Source organism: Penicillium pulvis (assembly GCF_028828015.1).
Source record: "Penicillium pulvis strain IBT 33274 chromosome Unknown contig_1_segment0_segment0, whole genome shotgun sequence".
Lineage (NCBI taxonomy): Eukaryota > Fungi > Ascomycota > Eurotiomycetes > Eurotiales > Aspergillaceae > Penicillium > Penicillium pulvis.
In genome coordinates, this window is record NW_026643074.1 from 2,575,979 (window position 1) to 2,588,392 (window position 12,414).

At 48.7% G+C, this 12,414-nt stretch overlaps 7 protein-coding genes across 7 annotated transcripts; 4 read left to right on the forward strand and 3 right to left on the reverse strand.

The window, feature by feature from the left end:
* Window positions 1-60: 60 nt before the first annotated feature.
* N7503_003912 (Zn(II)2Cys6 transcription factor domain-containing protein) lies at window positions 61-1,088 on the reverse strand (the record flags this gene model as incomplete). Its single annotated transcript, XM_057063459.1, has 2 exons — window positions 61-829; window positions 892-1,088. 2 exons carry the CDS (start codon window positions 1,086-1,088, stop codon window positions 61-63), a joined length of 966 nt encoding a protein of 321 aa, XP_056924374.1.
* Window positions 1,089-1,516: 428 nt separating this feature from the next.
* Window positions 1,517-2,899, forward strand: N7503_003913 (TauD/TfdA family dioxygenase; the record flags this gene model as incomplete). The annotated part of the gene is made up of 4 exons (XM_057063460.1): window positions 1,517-1,754; window positions 1,830-2,316; window positions 2,380-2,685; window positions 2,740-2,899. 4 exons carry the CDS (start codon window positions 1,517-1,519, stop codon window positions 2,897-2,899), a joined length of 1,191 nt encoding a protein of 396 aa, XP_056924375.1.
* A 623-nt stretch (window positions 2,900-3,522) lies between these two features.
* On the forward strand, window positions 3,523-4,488 carry N7503_003914 (uncharacterized protein; the record flags this gene model as incomplete). The annotated part of the gene is made up of 1 exon (XM_057063461.1): window positions 3,523-4,488. One exon carries the CDS (start codon window positions 3,523-3,525, stop codon window positions 4,486-4,488), a length of 966 nt encoding a protein of 321 aa, XP_056924376.1.
* Window positions 4,489-4,812: 324 nt separating this feature from the next.
* On the reverse strand, window positions 4,813-6,603 carry N7503_003915 (cytochrome P450; the record flags this gene model as incomplete). The annotated part of the gene is made up of 4 exons (XM_057063462.1): window positions 4,813-4,941; window positions 5,020-6,060; window positions 6,106-6,302; window positions 6,399-6,603. 4 exons carry the CDS (start codon window positions 6,601-6,603, stop codon window positions 4,813-4,815), a joined length of 1,572 nt encoding a protein of 523 aa, XP_056924377.1.
* A 330-nt stretch (window positions 6,604-6,933) lies between these two features.
* On the forward strand, window positions 6,934-7,674 carry N7503_003916 (GNAT family N-acetyltransferase; the record flags this gene model as incomplete). The annotated part of the gene is made up of 1 exon (XM_057063463.1): window positions 6,934-7,674. The coding sequence occupies one exon, from the start codon at window positions 6,934-6,936 to the stop codon at window positions 7,672-7,674; it is 741 nt and encodes a 246-aa protein (XP_056924378.1).
* Window positions 7,675-7,764: 90 nt separating this feature from the next.
* N7503_003917 (cytochrome P450) lies at window positions 7,765-9,666 on the reverse strand (the record flags this gene model as incomplete). The annotated part of the gene is made up of 7 exons (XM_057063464.1): window positions 7,765-8,152; window positions 8,204-8,475; window positions 8,525-8,772; window positions 8,822-8,973; window positions 9,027-9,218; window positions 9,274-9,406; window positions 9,468-9,666. 7 exons carry the CDS (start codon window positions 9,664-9,666, stop codon window positions 7,765-7,767), a joined length of 1,584 nt encoding a protein of 527 aa, XP_056924379.1.
* A 1,663-nt stretch (window positions 9,667-11,329) lies between these two features.
* Window positions 11,330-12,159, forward strand: N7503_003918 (uncharacterized protein; the record flags this gene model as incomplete). The annotated part of the gene is made up of 3 exons (XM_057063465.1): window positions 11,330-11,685; window positions 11,748-11,815; window positions 11,867-12,159. 3 exons carry the CDS (start codon window positions 11,330-11,332, stop codon window positions 12,157-12,159), a joined length of 717 nt encoding a protein of 238 aa, XP_056924380.1.
* Window positions 12,160-12,414: the final 255 nt, after the last annotated feature.

Genomic DNA, 12,414 nt, shown 5'->3' on the forward strand with positions numbered 1-12,414 from the left:
TCCGAGTTTCCTCCAAGACAGATAGCCCACAAGTATAGTTAGTTACCGCAAGCTCCATTTTTATGGAACTGACTCACTTTGATCACCATCAACTTGAGAGTGAGAAATAAAATTTTCATATTGAAGAATGAGCTGCACATCGTTCATGCAGTCTAAAGGTAGGCATAGATCCAGGCACCGGTCTGAGTACGAAAGTGCTAACTTCTGGATCCTACGACGTTGTTGCTCAGATCCATATAGTGTCTCTGCATATGACAAATCTATAGAAGCTCGACAGGCGGCAACGAAGAAAATGCCAAGTGACTCCCATCGAGCATTTCGGCCACAAATATTACCACAATATTCACCGAAGGTTGTTCCATGATCCAATGAGATCGGGCGACACGAGTGGTTGAAGAGGCTGCTGGAAATCTCCAACGCAGTTGCTTGACCTCCATCGCATTGAGATAGTAAGTGGGTGGCTGTTGCTGCACAAGGCTCGGTGAAGGGACCAGCAAGCGCAAGGTTTGTACCTTTGGTGGACCAAATTTTGACAAGTTGTACCAATGGGCGGATCATGGATCCACGATGTAATTCAAGGATAAACTCCGCACCTCTTGAGATACAAGTCTCATCAATAATATATTTTGTCGGAGAGTCTGCCCTGCCCGCATCTCCCCGGCTGGAGTCATTGGATCCTACATCCCTATCAAGCTGCAACTGATCAAACAGTGTCGTATGGCTTGATGACCCCAGATATCCCGGGTTGGGATACTGAACGGACGGAGTAATCAGATGTTCCGCACGTTCCGTGTCCGATGGTACAGAGGTTGCTTGGCTATCTCTCAGCCTGATCACAACAGCGATTGCGCAATGTTAGTATATTGGTAGACATATTTCAGGGTCACGGACTTCTTCTCTAGAGGTTTGCCAATCGGTCGTTTGAACGGCCTCGGTCGGTATGCACAGTCAGCCACGCGGCCTCTTTCTCTGCATCGAGAACACGTCGGCTTCTCATGATCACATCTTAATTTGAGTGCCCTGCATGGGTCACACGCGGGAATTTTCCCAGGCCTAGAAGAGTGAGAGCTTGAATTCGGAGTCGGCATCAGAGATCGAGTGGGAATGTGTGGTGGTTGTCGGAGTGAAGAGCCACTTATGCTCCCGATGCCAAGGTAGTCCGCTACTCCGATTGGTTGTTGACTCTCTCTACTTTCTCCACTACCCCACCATAATGGAGCGAGTTGAGACTCCGATCATTACGCCGAAGTGTATTCTCACGCCGACCTCTGGCGATATGTTGGTCGCTACACAAGCCATTCATGAGCAAATAAATATGAATGGAAAAAATCTCCCACGAAGGCTTTCGCGATTCAGATCCAGAATTGCGACATTTTCTTTTCCCAGTTCCTTACAATTATCGTGAAATCTCCACTACAAAAGACTCCAAAAAGACGTGGCAGATTCGTGGTTCGCAATCTCAGCTACACAAAACTTTGCCTTCTATCGATCAATTAATCTCCCCTACCATCTCATCATGACTGACACTGCCCCCGACATTGGGTATATGCCAGACTTTGAGAAGTATCTGGCGCGCGGCAAACGTCGTCAAGCAACGGAGAACCTCGAGAAGAATGTCCCCGAAGGATTTCCTACCAAGCTAACAGGCAGCTATGTCTGGGACCCCAAGATTCTGGCCAACACATACGACTGGAACTATCATCTCACATCAGAGGACATAGATGAGATCAACCATGCACTTCGTCAATTCCAAGGTATGTCACTAACGTTTCTCTTGAATCTTGCTCCATCTTTGTAAGACGCTAAGTTTACTAAATACTTGCCTTTAGCATCGGGTAAGCCAATGGGAGAGCTCTCAATTGAAACATTCCCATTGCCCAAGTTGCACGCGACGCTCCGCGACATCTCCAACGAAGTTCACAACGGTCACGGGTTCAAGGTCATCCGCGGTCTTCCAGTGGATGAATATACTCGTGAAGAGAACGTAATTATTTACACTGGTCTCTCATCACATGTTGCGCCTATCCGTGGTCGCCAAGACAATAAATGGCAAGGCAAGCCCGCCGATGTTCTTGTTGCCCATGTCAAGGATCTGAGTCAGGAGTGCAATCCTAGGGACATTCCCGGCCCTGTCGTCACTGCCGATAAACAGGTGTTCCACACTGATGCTGGCGATGTTATTGCCCTTTTCTGCCTTAGTGAGGGCCACTCAGGAGGTGAAAGCTTCCTTGCGAGCACTGGTCATGTTTATAACGTGCTTGCTGCTACACGCCCTGATTTGATCAGAACGCTTTCTGAGCCTTGGCCTTTTGACGAGTAAGTCACTTCATATGAAAATTTAACATGAAAGACAAAGCTAAGGGCCCGCAATTTGTCTAGCTTTGCCCCGAACGGCGATGTGTATAAGCTACGGCCCCTCCTCTATTACCAGCCTGCCACCAAAGCCGATCCCGAGCGACTGATTATACAATACTCGCGAAGAAACCTGACGGGGTACATGGATTGCAAACGATCAGCGAACATCCCCGCCCTTACCGAAGCACAGGCTGAAGCGCTTGATGCTGTTCACTTTACGGCTGAGCAGCATGCTATCTCATTGGACTTCCACAAAGGCGACATCCAATTCGCTAATAATCTAAGCATTCTACACGCCCGAGGAGCATTTACCGATGCACCCAACAAGCGGTTAGTCTTAGCACTTGTTATTTGACCCGCGAGAGAGCTGACATTAGTCTTCAGACGCCACCTCCTCCGACTTTGGCTGCGGGATCCAGAATACGAGTGGACGAAGGCCAAGTACTTGCAAGAGCGATTTGATCGAGTTTATGCCGGCATCACCGTTGAGAGCTCGGTCTTCCCTCTGGAAGCTACCATTCGCAGTAGCAATGTGGCTACTTGATGACCGAGTGACTTCGCTACACTACATGCACGGTATGCAGAGTACAAGATAGATCCAGTTAGGGCGCTCTGGTCAATCAATGTTATTCATTAGACAGTCACCACCATCGTCAAAGACTAAACTCATCAACACCCTCACTCAACTCGCTATGATCATACAAATGTTAGATTTAGACAATTACGCAAGCCCATTTGACGACATCACAGATTCAACTTAGTGCTGGTATGTCTAGCAGGCTTCATGTAGACACTCACAACATGATCTACTGAGCGGTAGTCATGGCCTTGAATCGCGATGGACCTAAAAGCCATTCACCTAACTGGTCGAATCTCGGGACCGAATTAATGCCGTGGATGCCTGAGGCCATTAATATGGGTGACTCACGAGTCACCGGATTATTATCGTCTTAATGTATCTATTATGGATCCATTATGGAAGAACTGTCATATTGAGGCTTTTGCCCCAGACATGTGACATAAGCCGTAACAGCTCAATATGAATACTTATTCCGATTTCTTCCGCATTTATAGCTCCTAAAATCCAATATCCTCCCTTTCGTCCATCATCAATTGAAAAGATTACACCAATTATTCTTGGATCGCGCATCTTCATACCGACCAAGAATGGCAAGCAGACTCTCTATGGGCGCACTTGCATTGGGCAGTGCCACTATAATCACCACATACATCAGTAGACAGTACCTCGACCGTGCTTGTCCAAGGATACCTATCGGCAAAGTATCGCAATTGAGCGCATGTCGACAACTCATCAACACGGCATGTGACAGCTCAGATTCTGGCGTGCCGAAACCATGGGGAGGGGAAAAGTCAGGCCCGTTACCCTCGTGGTCAGAAGGCAATTCGGGGGACAAGAAAAGCCGTTGGCTATCATCCTACGTTGCAGTTCAGGTGGACGTGCCAGTGGCGCTACTAGCATCCTACACAAGTGAGGCTAGGAAAGGGGTATCGACAATGAGTGAAATTGACCCGCGTAGCGCAGATGGCATGGCGCGAAATTTGATCGACGCCTTCCTCGACGCGCGTTCGCACGGTCCTGATGGATGGCTCATAGACAGAAAGGTGCCTCCCAGAACTTATATGTCTGGGAGTCACTTGTTTGGAGAGTCAACTGGCCTTAGTGCCTTCATGTTTGGCAGCTGGAGCTCTGGATTGAAAACCGCAATCCAGCCTTCTATTTTGCCTTCGAGCGCACCTGTTCCGACCACTGTTTTTCCCTCTAACGAAACACTTCTTGCATCCAAAAACTTATCTCTACCCGAGTCAGCTGGCACGGTCATATATTGGAAGTTCCCCTCTGGCGTGGTCAATGCATTCAACAGGGCGGCATCTTACGGCTGGCCATGGCGAGTAATGGAAGGCGGTTGGCAGGAGTTCATTGTGGAGAAGATCTCAGAAGAGACGGCGAGAGTGACATACCTCTCGCTGGAGTGCTCTGACTTGCATCCTGGTGGCCAAACGCCAAGGGATTTCAAAAGAATGCCATGGCTCGCTTACGAAGCTCACGTCCTTTACGCTCAGAGCCTTCTCCTCCGTACCGTTCGGCAGCTAAGGAAGGCAAATTCGTCATAGAGAATTTGGACAAAAAAACAATGTAAAATAGCAAATAGAAGTAACCCCTCAGCTCATAATCTCAAATGTACAACACCTCGGACTTTCATTAAAAGAAAGTTGAATTTGGCTTCATGTTTGTTTAGTAGATGATGTGTCACTGATAAATTTCAATAGCGGAAGGTTCATGATAATATCTCGATTTCTCCACGACATACTTGTAGATATCCCCGAGGCGAGAACGAGGTGAAACAAAGTACTTGGTATAATGGGTACTACATAACTTCGCCCTTAGCACCAGCAGCCTCGCATCTGCACATTACACGCAAATTGTTCTTTACCCAGTTAAGATGAATAAGGTGTTCGCTCCATCACTTGTACCCACATATTCGAGATCGAGAAAAGTCCAAGAGAGTTCCGCACATCCCAGGGATGCATCGGATTGATGAGCGCTATGTCAAAATTACGCAAGAGCTGAGTTCGGTCGACAGTCAGTACGTGTTCGTCGGGAATATACAAAACGAAAGAAGCACGCGGAGCAAATTTTCTCACCTCAAATACCGTCTTTCCGATCTCAATTTGAGCCACTGGCTTCCCTAAGCACTGGAACTTGCCGTAACCGAATATAAGGTCGTTGGTCCGAGTCATGACAGCCAACTTATCAGGATTCGACTCGAGCCACCGCTCTGGTCGGAAAGCCTTTGCGTCCTTACCATAGATCTTCTCGCTACGGTGCATAGCATACGCCGAGTAACCGATGCAGACGCCGCCTGGTAGGAACACACTCTCGCCATCGACGGAAACAGTATCGCCACCTGCTGGGACATCGCGCGAGAAAATGTTCACAACAGGTGGCCAGACTCGCAGAGCCTCGCGGATAACGGCTTGAAGATACGGAAGGAGTTTGGTCTGGGCGGCGGTAACAAGACCTTCACCCATGCCCGGAGCATTACCGCGGCTCACGGCATCGTCAATCTCGCGTTGTAGCTTCAAGTAGACGCGGGGATTTGTTATTATGTGCAGGAGGGTACCGCGGATGCCGCCAGCAGTGGTGTCGGAGCCCGCAAGGATCTGCTCTAATGCTTCCGTCCGCAGTTCGTCACCTGCTAGGCCGTGACGCATGAATGAAGCTAACATATCGGACTTTTCATGGGTGGAGCTCGCGGCGCGCGCGTCGACAAGCCGGAAGCATGCGTCCATCATCTTGCCGAAGCCGTTGTTATCTTTAGGTGAAGGTGCAATGAATCTGCCGATGAAGGGCGCCTGAGTGATCCAGCTCAAGCCCAAGGCAAGGGCGGTATTTGCAATAGCAAGTCCCTCTTCGCTCGATTGGAGATAGTGGTCCACATCTTGGTCATTTTGTAGCATACCGAACGCCTTACCAAGACCGACGCTGCTAATGACGTCGAGTGTAAAATACTGGACCTTCTTCGCTAGATCCATAGGCACGATACAGTGGTCTGACGAGACGTATTTGGACCGAATGAGGTTCAAAAGATTGTGGACTTGTTCGTCCACAGCCCTCTCAAGCTGGTCGTTTTCTCGTCCCGAATACTTTGTAATATCCAAGGTCAGCTGTCTAGGCCAGTATGACTAGGAGGGGAGACAGTGGAGAGAAACAAGCGGCAGCTATCATACCCCTGGAGCCATCTGCTTCCTCCGCTGCTCATGCTTTGCATTATCTGTCTGGCTGAAGACATTGTCCTTGCGATGTTCGATTCGTGCGGCGTGGTAGTACCAATTAGAGCGCTTATAGCCAGGCTTGTTGTTTACATGCATCCAAACATCGGGAGAGGATGTGATCAGTACCTGAGGAGCGACACGGGCAATAGGACCTTTTGTGAGTCAAAGCGTTTAGCTATAGTAGATATGCGGGGCATCTGAGTAGAGATGTAAAGCAGAAGGATGTCTAGAAGATGAATGCCTCGCACCATGTTTCTCGTTGACTTCGGCATACCACTCATGGCAATTCTCCCGAAGTAACGCGATGCTATGTGGCCAATTTGAGATGCCGGTCCACGAAGGTCCGCTAAATTGCATCAGCTTAGCATACACTGTGATGATTCCGAAAAGATACAGGCCTAAGAGAACGCTGACAAGCGTCACAGCCTGGCCAAATAAGGTAGCTTCCCCCATGTTGGAAGAAAGGTAAAATGGATAGAATTGACTAAACCAAGCTCTTGGAGCTGTGGCGAGATCTATTGGACTTAGAAGCGTGCAGCAATCTCTGACCTTAGGGGGTGGTTACATTCACATGAATGCTGGCAGGTTGTATACCCTGTCTCGCCCCACACCGCCCCGCAGTACTTTGCAAACAAACCAAACAATGAAGTGAGATTGGCTGTCAGCCTAGTGATTACTCAGCAACATAATGTCGGACCATGTTTGATTGGCTACTTGTGTTACAATCCCCAATCTTCAACCCCTAAAGTTATTCTAAACATTAGAAAACATACCACGTCGAAAATGAGTCCTCTTCAGTTCTCGGGCCTTCCCGAACCTTTTGCTATCTTGACGGATAGGCTTGTATTGCTACCAACCCCCATTGCAGTGTTTTCAGCGACTTACCGAAAACTGTATGCAAGGCTGCACGCCGATGCGGGGTTCTGTCGAATGGGCTTTGGGAGCGATTTTCCACTCAAAAATTGGAATGACAGTGAAACCCACTCATTTATCGAGACACGTGACATCGATCGCAATTGGAAGAAGTACAGCCTGGGTGATTTGGCTGTGGGGTTGCGGGGGTCTTCTCAATCTGATGACAAGAACGCACGCGATAAAGATGCCAAGCAATTTGAACCACAATTCTCTGTGCTCAGAGGGTCCGACTTGGAGAGACTCATTGGGCTGAACATGGAGCTCCTCGATACGATCCATTGGGTTGGCTATGCTGGTATTCGCGATGCAACGACCACTTCGATGCCAGCTCGAGAGGCTGAGGATCCGGCTCTTCCACCTTGGCAGGAGATGGTGGAGCTGCGATACGGCGTCTCTCCAGAATGTTGGGGTACGGGTATTGCGAAGGAGGCAGCTGAAGCGGTCATGGGATGGGCCGCGGATGAACGGGGCGTGAGAAGATTCATTGCTGAGACTGAGAAAGACAATGAGCGAAGTGGGAAAGTATTGCAAAAGCTTGGGTTTAGTCTTAGCGAAACAGACTACTGGAAAGACCCAGGTGAATTCGAATGGGAATTGATTGTGCGATAGTATGGACGAAATGTACATAGCGTTGCAAATTCGCGGTTGCCAAATATGAAGTCATAAAAGTCATGTCTATGGATCAACAAAATCCCATATTTAAACTTTCAACGCAGCGGCATCACTCTCCTCCCATGGATGCTCTGTCTCCACGGAAAGAATCAAGGCCTCGTGCACAGAGCTACGAGGCTTCATATCATATTTCCACGCAACCGGGTGGCTGATCACACCAGGCTGGAATTCTGCCTTAACTTCCGCCTCCTTGCCGTTCTCAACCGCTTTACTGATATTGAAGACAGCCAATGACCGAGAAACACTCAGATACACCGTGTTCTCAGCCAAGAGTCGACCCGGGCATGCGCGACGTCCAAAACCGAAAACAACACCGCGAGGATCCATTTCAGGCTCACGGCCATCGACACCCAGGAAGCGCTCAGGCTTGAAGGTCATTGGGTCATGATACACCTCAGGATCATGAGTCAGAGCCCTATCATCTGTTAGTATGCTTGCACCACAAGATGTCCACGCCGGAACGTACCAGATATTGGGCATAATCAAAGAGCCCTTAGGAATGTGATAGCCCTCATACATGTCATCCTCAACAGACATGTGGGGAATACCCATCGGTGCAACTGGATGCCAGCGAAGAGTCTCCTTCACAACAGCATCAATATACGGAAGATTCGCGCGGTCAGTCATCTTGGGAAGTCGGCCGGCGCCCAATACTCGATCAATTTCCTCTTGTGCTTTACGCTGGATTTCGGGGTACAGGGTCATAGCCAAGAAGAACGTTTTGACGGAGCAGACAGTCTGTGATTAGTTAGCGTGATTAACCAGCTCACAATGGGTACATCCGTACAGTATCGGCACCACCTGTGTACAGCGACGCCGCGGTCCACTTTGCGACAGTCTCCTCTTCGCTGCCAGCAGCTGGATAGCCTTCGGCCTTGAAAAGATTAGAGAGGTAGGAGGGCTTGGATTTCTCGCTCTCCATTTGCCGCTTCACAAAATCAAAAGGTATGTCGGCAGTATTCTCGAGGTTCTTCTTCCATGCTTGTGCCTTGCGTTTGAAACCCGCTCCGGGGAACCAGGAGGGCACGTATTTCACTATCTCAGTTAGCGTTGTGGCCAAATCGATGTCTAGGAGCAGTCTCACAAGCCGGAATCATGTCGACAAGCCAGGCTCCCGGGGTTCCTGCAATGGCAAAGTGCTCGAGGGCCAAACCCGCCATATGAACCAATGGATCTAACTTATGTGGATCAGTCGTGTATCCATATGCGATCTTCAAAATAATTGCTCCAGCCTCACTGGCGAAGTTAGCATTTGCCGCTCCGTCTTATCTCCTCAAGGCAAAACCTACGTTGAGATATGCTGAGAAAGCTGCGACGGGTCTTTCAACACCCGAAGTAAGAACCGATGACACTCGATCTCTTGCAATGAATTGTATTGCGCTACGGCGGCTTCATGTCCGAGATAAGGTTGCATCGCCTTACGATAAGCGCGAAATCGGTCTGAATAGGTTTGCATCGCCATAATATGTTCCCAACCGACCCTAGAGCACTCGAATTAGTGGATTCCCTTTTTTTGTTCAATCGAAAGCAAGTTACATCTCTGATGCAAAGACTAGGTTGGGTCGCGACGAATGAATTGCCGAGCGTTTCCCGAGAAGATCCGTTGCACTGCGACTGTCATTTAAAATCACGATGGTTTGACCCATGACCGTGATTGAACTGATTGGTCCTGCCCATCGATGAATATGTCAGTTTCATTCCTCCCTTAGAATGAAAGAGATAGCGCCTACCATAGAGATCCTTGTGCTTCAGCCAATGCACCCAATCTGCTGTCCCCGGAGCAGGCAAGTCTGAGATGTTACCGATAATTGGCTTTCCCTTTGGACCTGGGGGTAGAGACCCGGGGGCATTTTTGCGGAAAATCACAAGCTTGATCGCATAGAGCACAATTGCCAGTAGGACCACGCCTACAAGCGTTTGAGATGGCATGGCGACCAGATGTGTTGATATGGCAGAGTGAAAGGGGGGTAGCTATGGCAGGAGCCATGCAATAACTATTACCTTTAGCGCCATTGGTCCTTCTAGTGCAAACGGGCATTAAGTTCATAGCGTTGTACTCCACTTGCACCACTTTATTATGCGAGCCGAAAGTTCCCCCACATAGCCGTATCCGCCAATCGCTGTGCACTAGTGGATCGCGGCGCACGCCGTCCCAGGGATGAAAGACCGTCACCCGCTCTTGACCCAGCGATCGGGGTGACGCTCGGTCCCGGCCACAATATATCGCTAACGGGAGAAACAGAAGGTGAATGGACGGATGTATATTCCATTGTCCAAGCTCCTGGGCCATGATGAGGCTTCGTGGGGCACGGTTTCCGTTTTTATTTGGGGACGCATAATTCCTTTACCCTGGTGGGTCACCTCTCTGGCTGCATCGAATGACAACAACGAATTGTTACCGGGATCTGGTCTACAGGATTGTTAGCGTAGACTCGGCCGACTGTTTCTGATTAACCTGTTCCCACAAAGGAAATAAATGATGGCTTGCCGACGGTCCAAGCTCGCGGCACCGGATGTCCAATCCCGCGGACGAGGCGTTAGCACGGTCCGGCCCTGGACCCAAGAAAACGCCGGCGGCCAAAACGTAATTTCTGACAGCTAAAATGACTGTTCACACAGTGGGTAACTCAATGTAACCAATAAAAGACTCCACATATTGCTGCAGGAGCTGGTCCACAACGTATTTGCAATCCTGATAGGGGCATCGCAAATAGTAGCTGTCATTTTCTTTTTCTGTTCTTTTGATTTTTCTTCTTTGAAGAAAAGATCAGCAGTTCGCCCCATGGCCGCAGGTTTCTTAAGGAAAGGACCTGCCACTGGTGTTTTTGCATCGATCTTGGTCCCTTGAGACCCGCTGTTCATCATGTCCCTGGCGGACGGTCCGTTTGGCAGTCTTTCCTCTTGTGCAGTATGGAGCCCTCGAACATGTGGATCTGGTACTTTGAGTGGCAACTGATGCGTCTTTGCGCTCTCAACAGCTCAATTGCTTCTCTACAGCCGCGAATCAATCATCATGTCTGGTCTCGAATGCGACATGCCTTTGTCTAGACAGCACTTTCTTCACACAGGCAACCGACTGCACAACTATAGACTGTGGCGTGAAAGCTGGTCTTTGTAAGGATTCACCTACAGACCTCTATTTTCAATGCTAAGATTATACCATCAGCTGCTACAAACCTGACAATGTCAATATGTGGCGTCCCTCAAGCTAGCCAAGCTCTCATTTCTCCAGTGTTGGCTGGGGTTCTTGGAATGCTAGCTTTGATCATGGTATCGCTGCGATTGATTCAACGTACAGTTTTCAATCGATTATTCGGTCTTGATGACGGATTGATCGTCGCAGCTCTTATATGCGCCGCTCCCTTGAATTGCACAATGTTTCCAAGTAAGTCCGATAAACTACCCCAAAAAACTTTCCTCATCATTGGCGCTGTGTATAGTGCAGAAATTCGGGCTTGGTACCAACATCTGGACAATCCCATTCGAGCATATAACGATAGAATTGGAGGTAATTGAATCCCATAAATTATCTGCAGCGCTCCCAGCTCACCACTACTCACTCTAGTTGCTTTACGTCGCCGAAGTTTGCTACATGGCCGCCGAGGCCCTAACACAACTATCCTTCCTCGCCTTCTACCTGCGCATTTTCCCAATACCACGATTCCAGTTGATCTGCTATTGCCTAATGGGTCTCTCGATTTGCTTTGGTATCTCCAACACATTCGTCATGATCTTCCAGTGTACACCTGTACCGTATTTCTGGTCGGGATGGACCGGTGAATACGAGGGAACGTGCATCGACATCAATGGGTACTCGTGGTACAAAGCGGCTATTCAGATTGCGATGGATCTGGGGATTATCACTCTCCCAATTTGGCCACTGCTCCATACAGCAATGAGTACCAAAAAGAAGATTCAGATCATTTTGATGTTCTGTACTGGCTTCCTGTGAGTTTCCTCATTTGTTTTGCGTGTTACAGTCAAATTCAATCTTCTAACTTTGTAACCAGAATTACTGTGGTCAGCTGCCTGAGACTACGATCGCTTGTCGTGTTCTCGAAATCGACCAACACAACTTGTGTGTAACAGCCATGCTTCTATAATGATTGATTACTAACTGGATTCATAGATGCAAATACCCCCGCAATCTACTGGAGTGTCGTCGAATGCGATGTGGCAATCATTTGCGCGTGCATGCCCTGCCTCCCATCCCTACTGAAGCATCTCTTCCCCTCACTCTTTGGTCAAGCCTCATCATACTATAATGATAACAGGTCACCAAAATATAATGAGCACTCGGATGGATCTATGCCGCTTGGCCGAATCCAAAAAGATACTTCGTGGCAGGTCAGCACTTCTGAGACTCAGTTGGTTCATGAGCCAGTTGAAGAATCGGTTGCTGTGAAGCCACAACCTGCTTGAAATATTGATTGGGTATTGAATCCACGAAATGATGGAAAATTTTATTTAATAGAGGCTACATACCCGAGGACCTTTGATAGGCAGGATATTTATCCAGTAAGAAACTTGTACCTCAAGGTAGGTGGCTTATCTAAAATTATAAGGGGCATATTAGATGGAAATGCCCATATCTAGGAATATGTACATGACCCCCGGTATCTACCTCACAAACCTCCGGATCCATGGCAAAACCTCATCAGCTGAACAATCATCCAG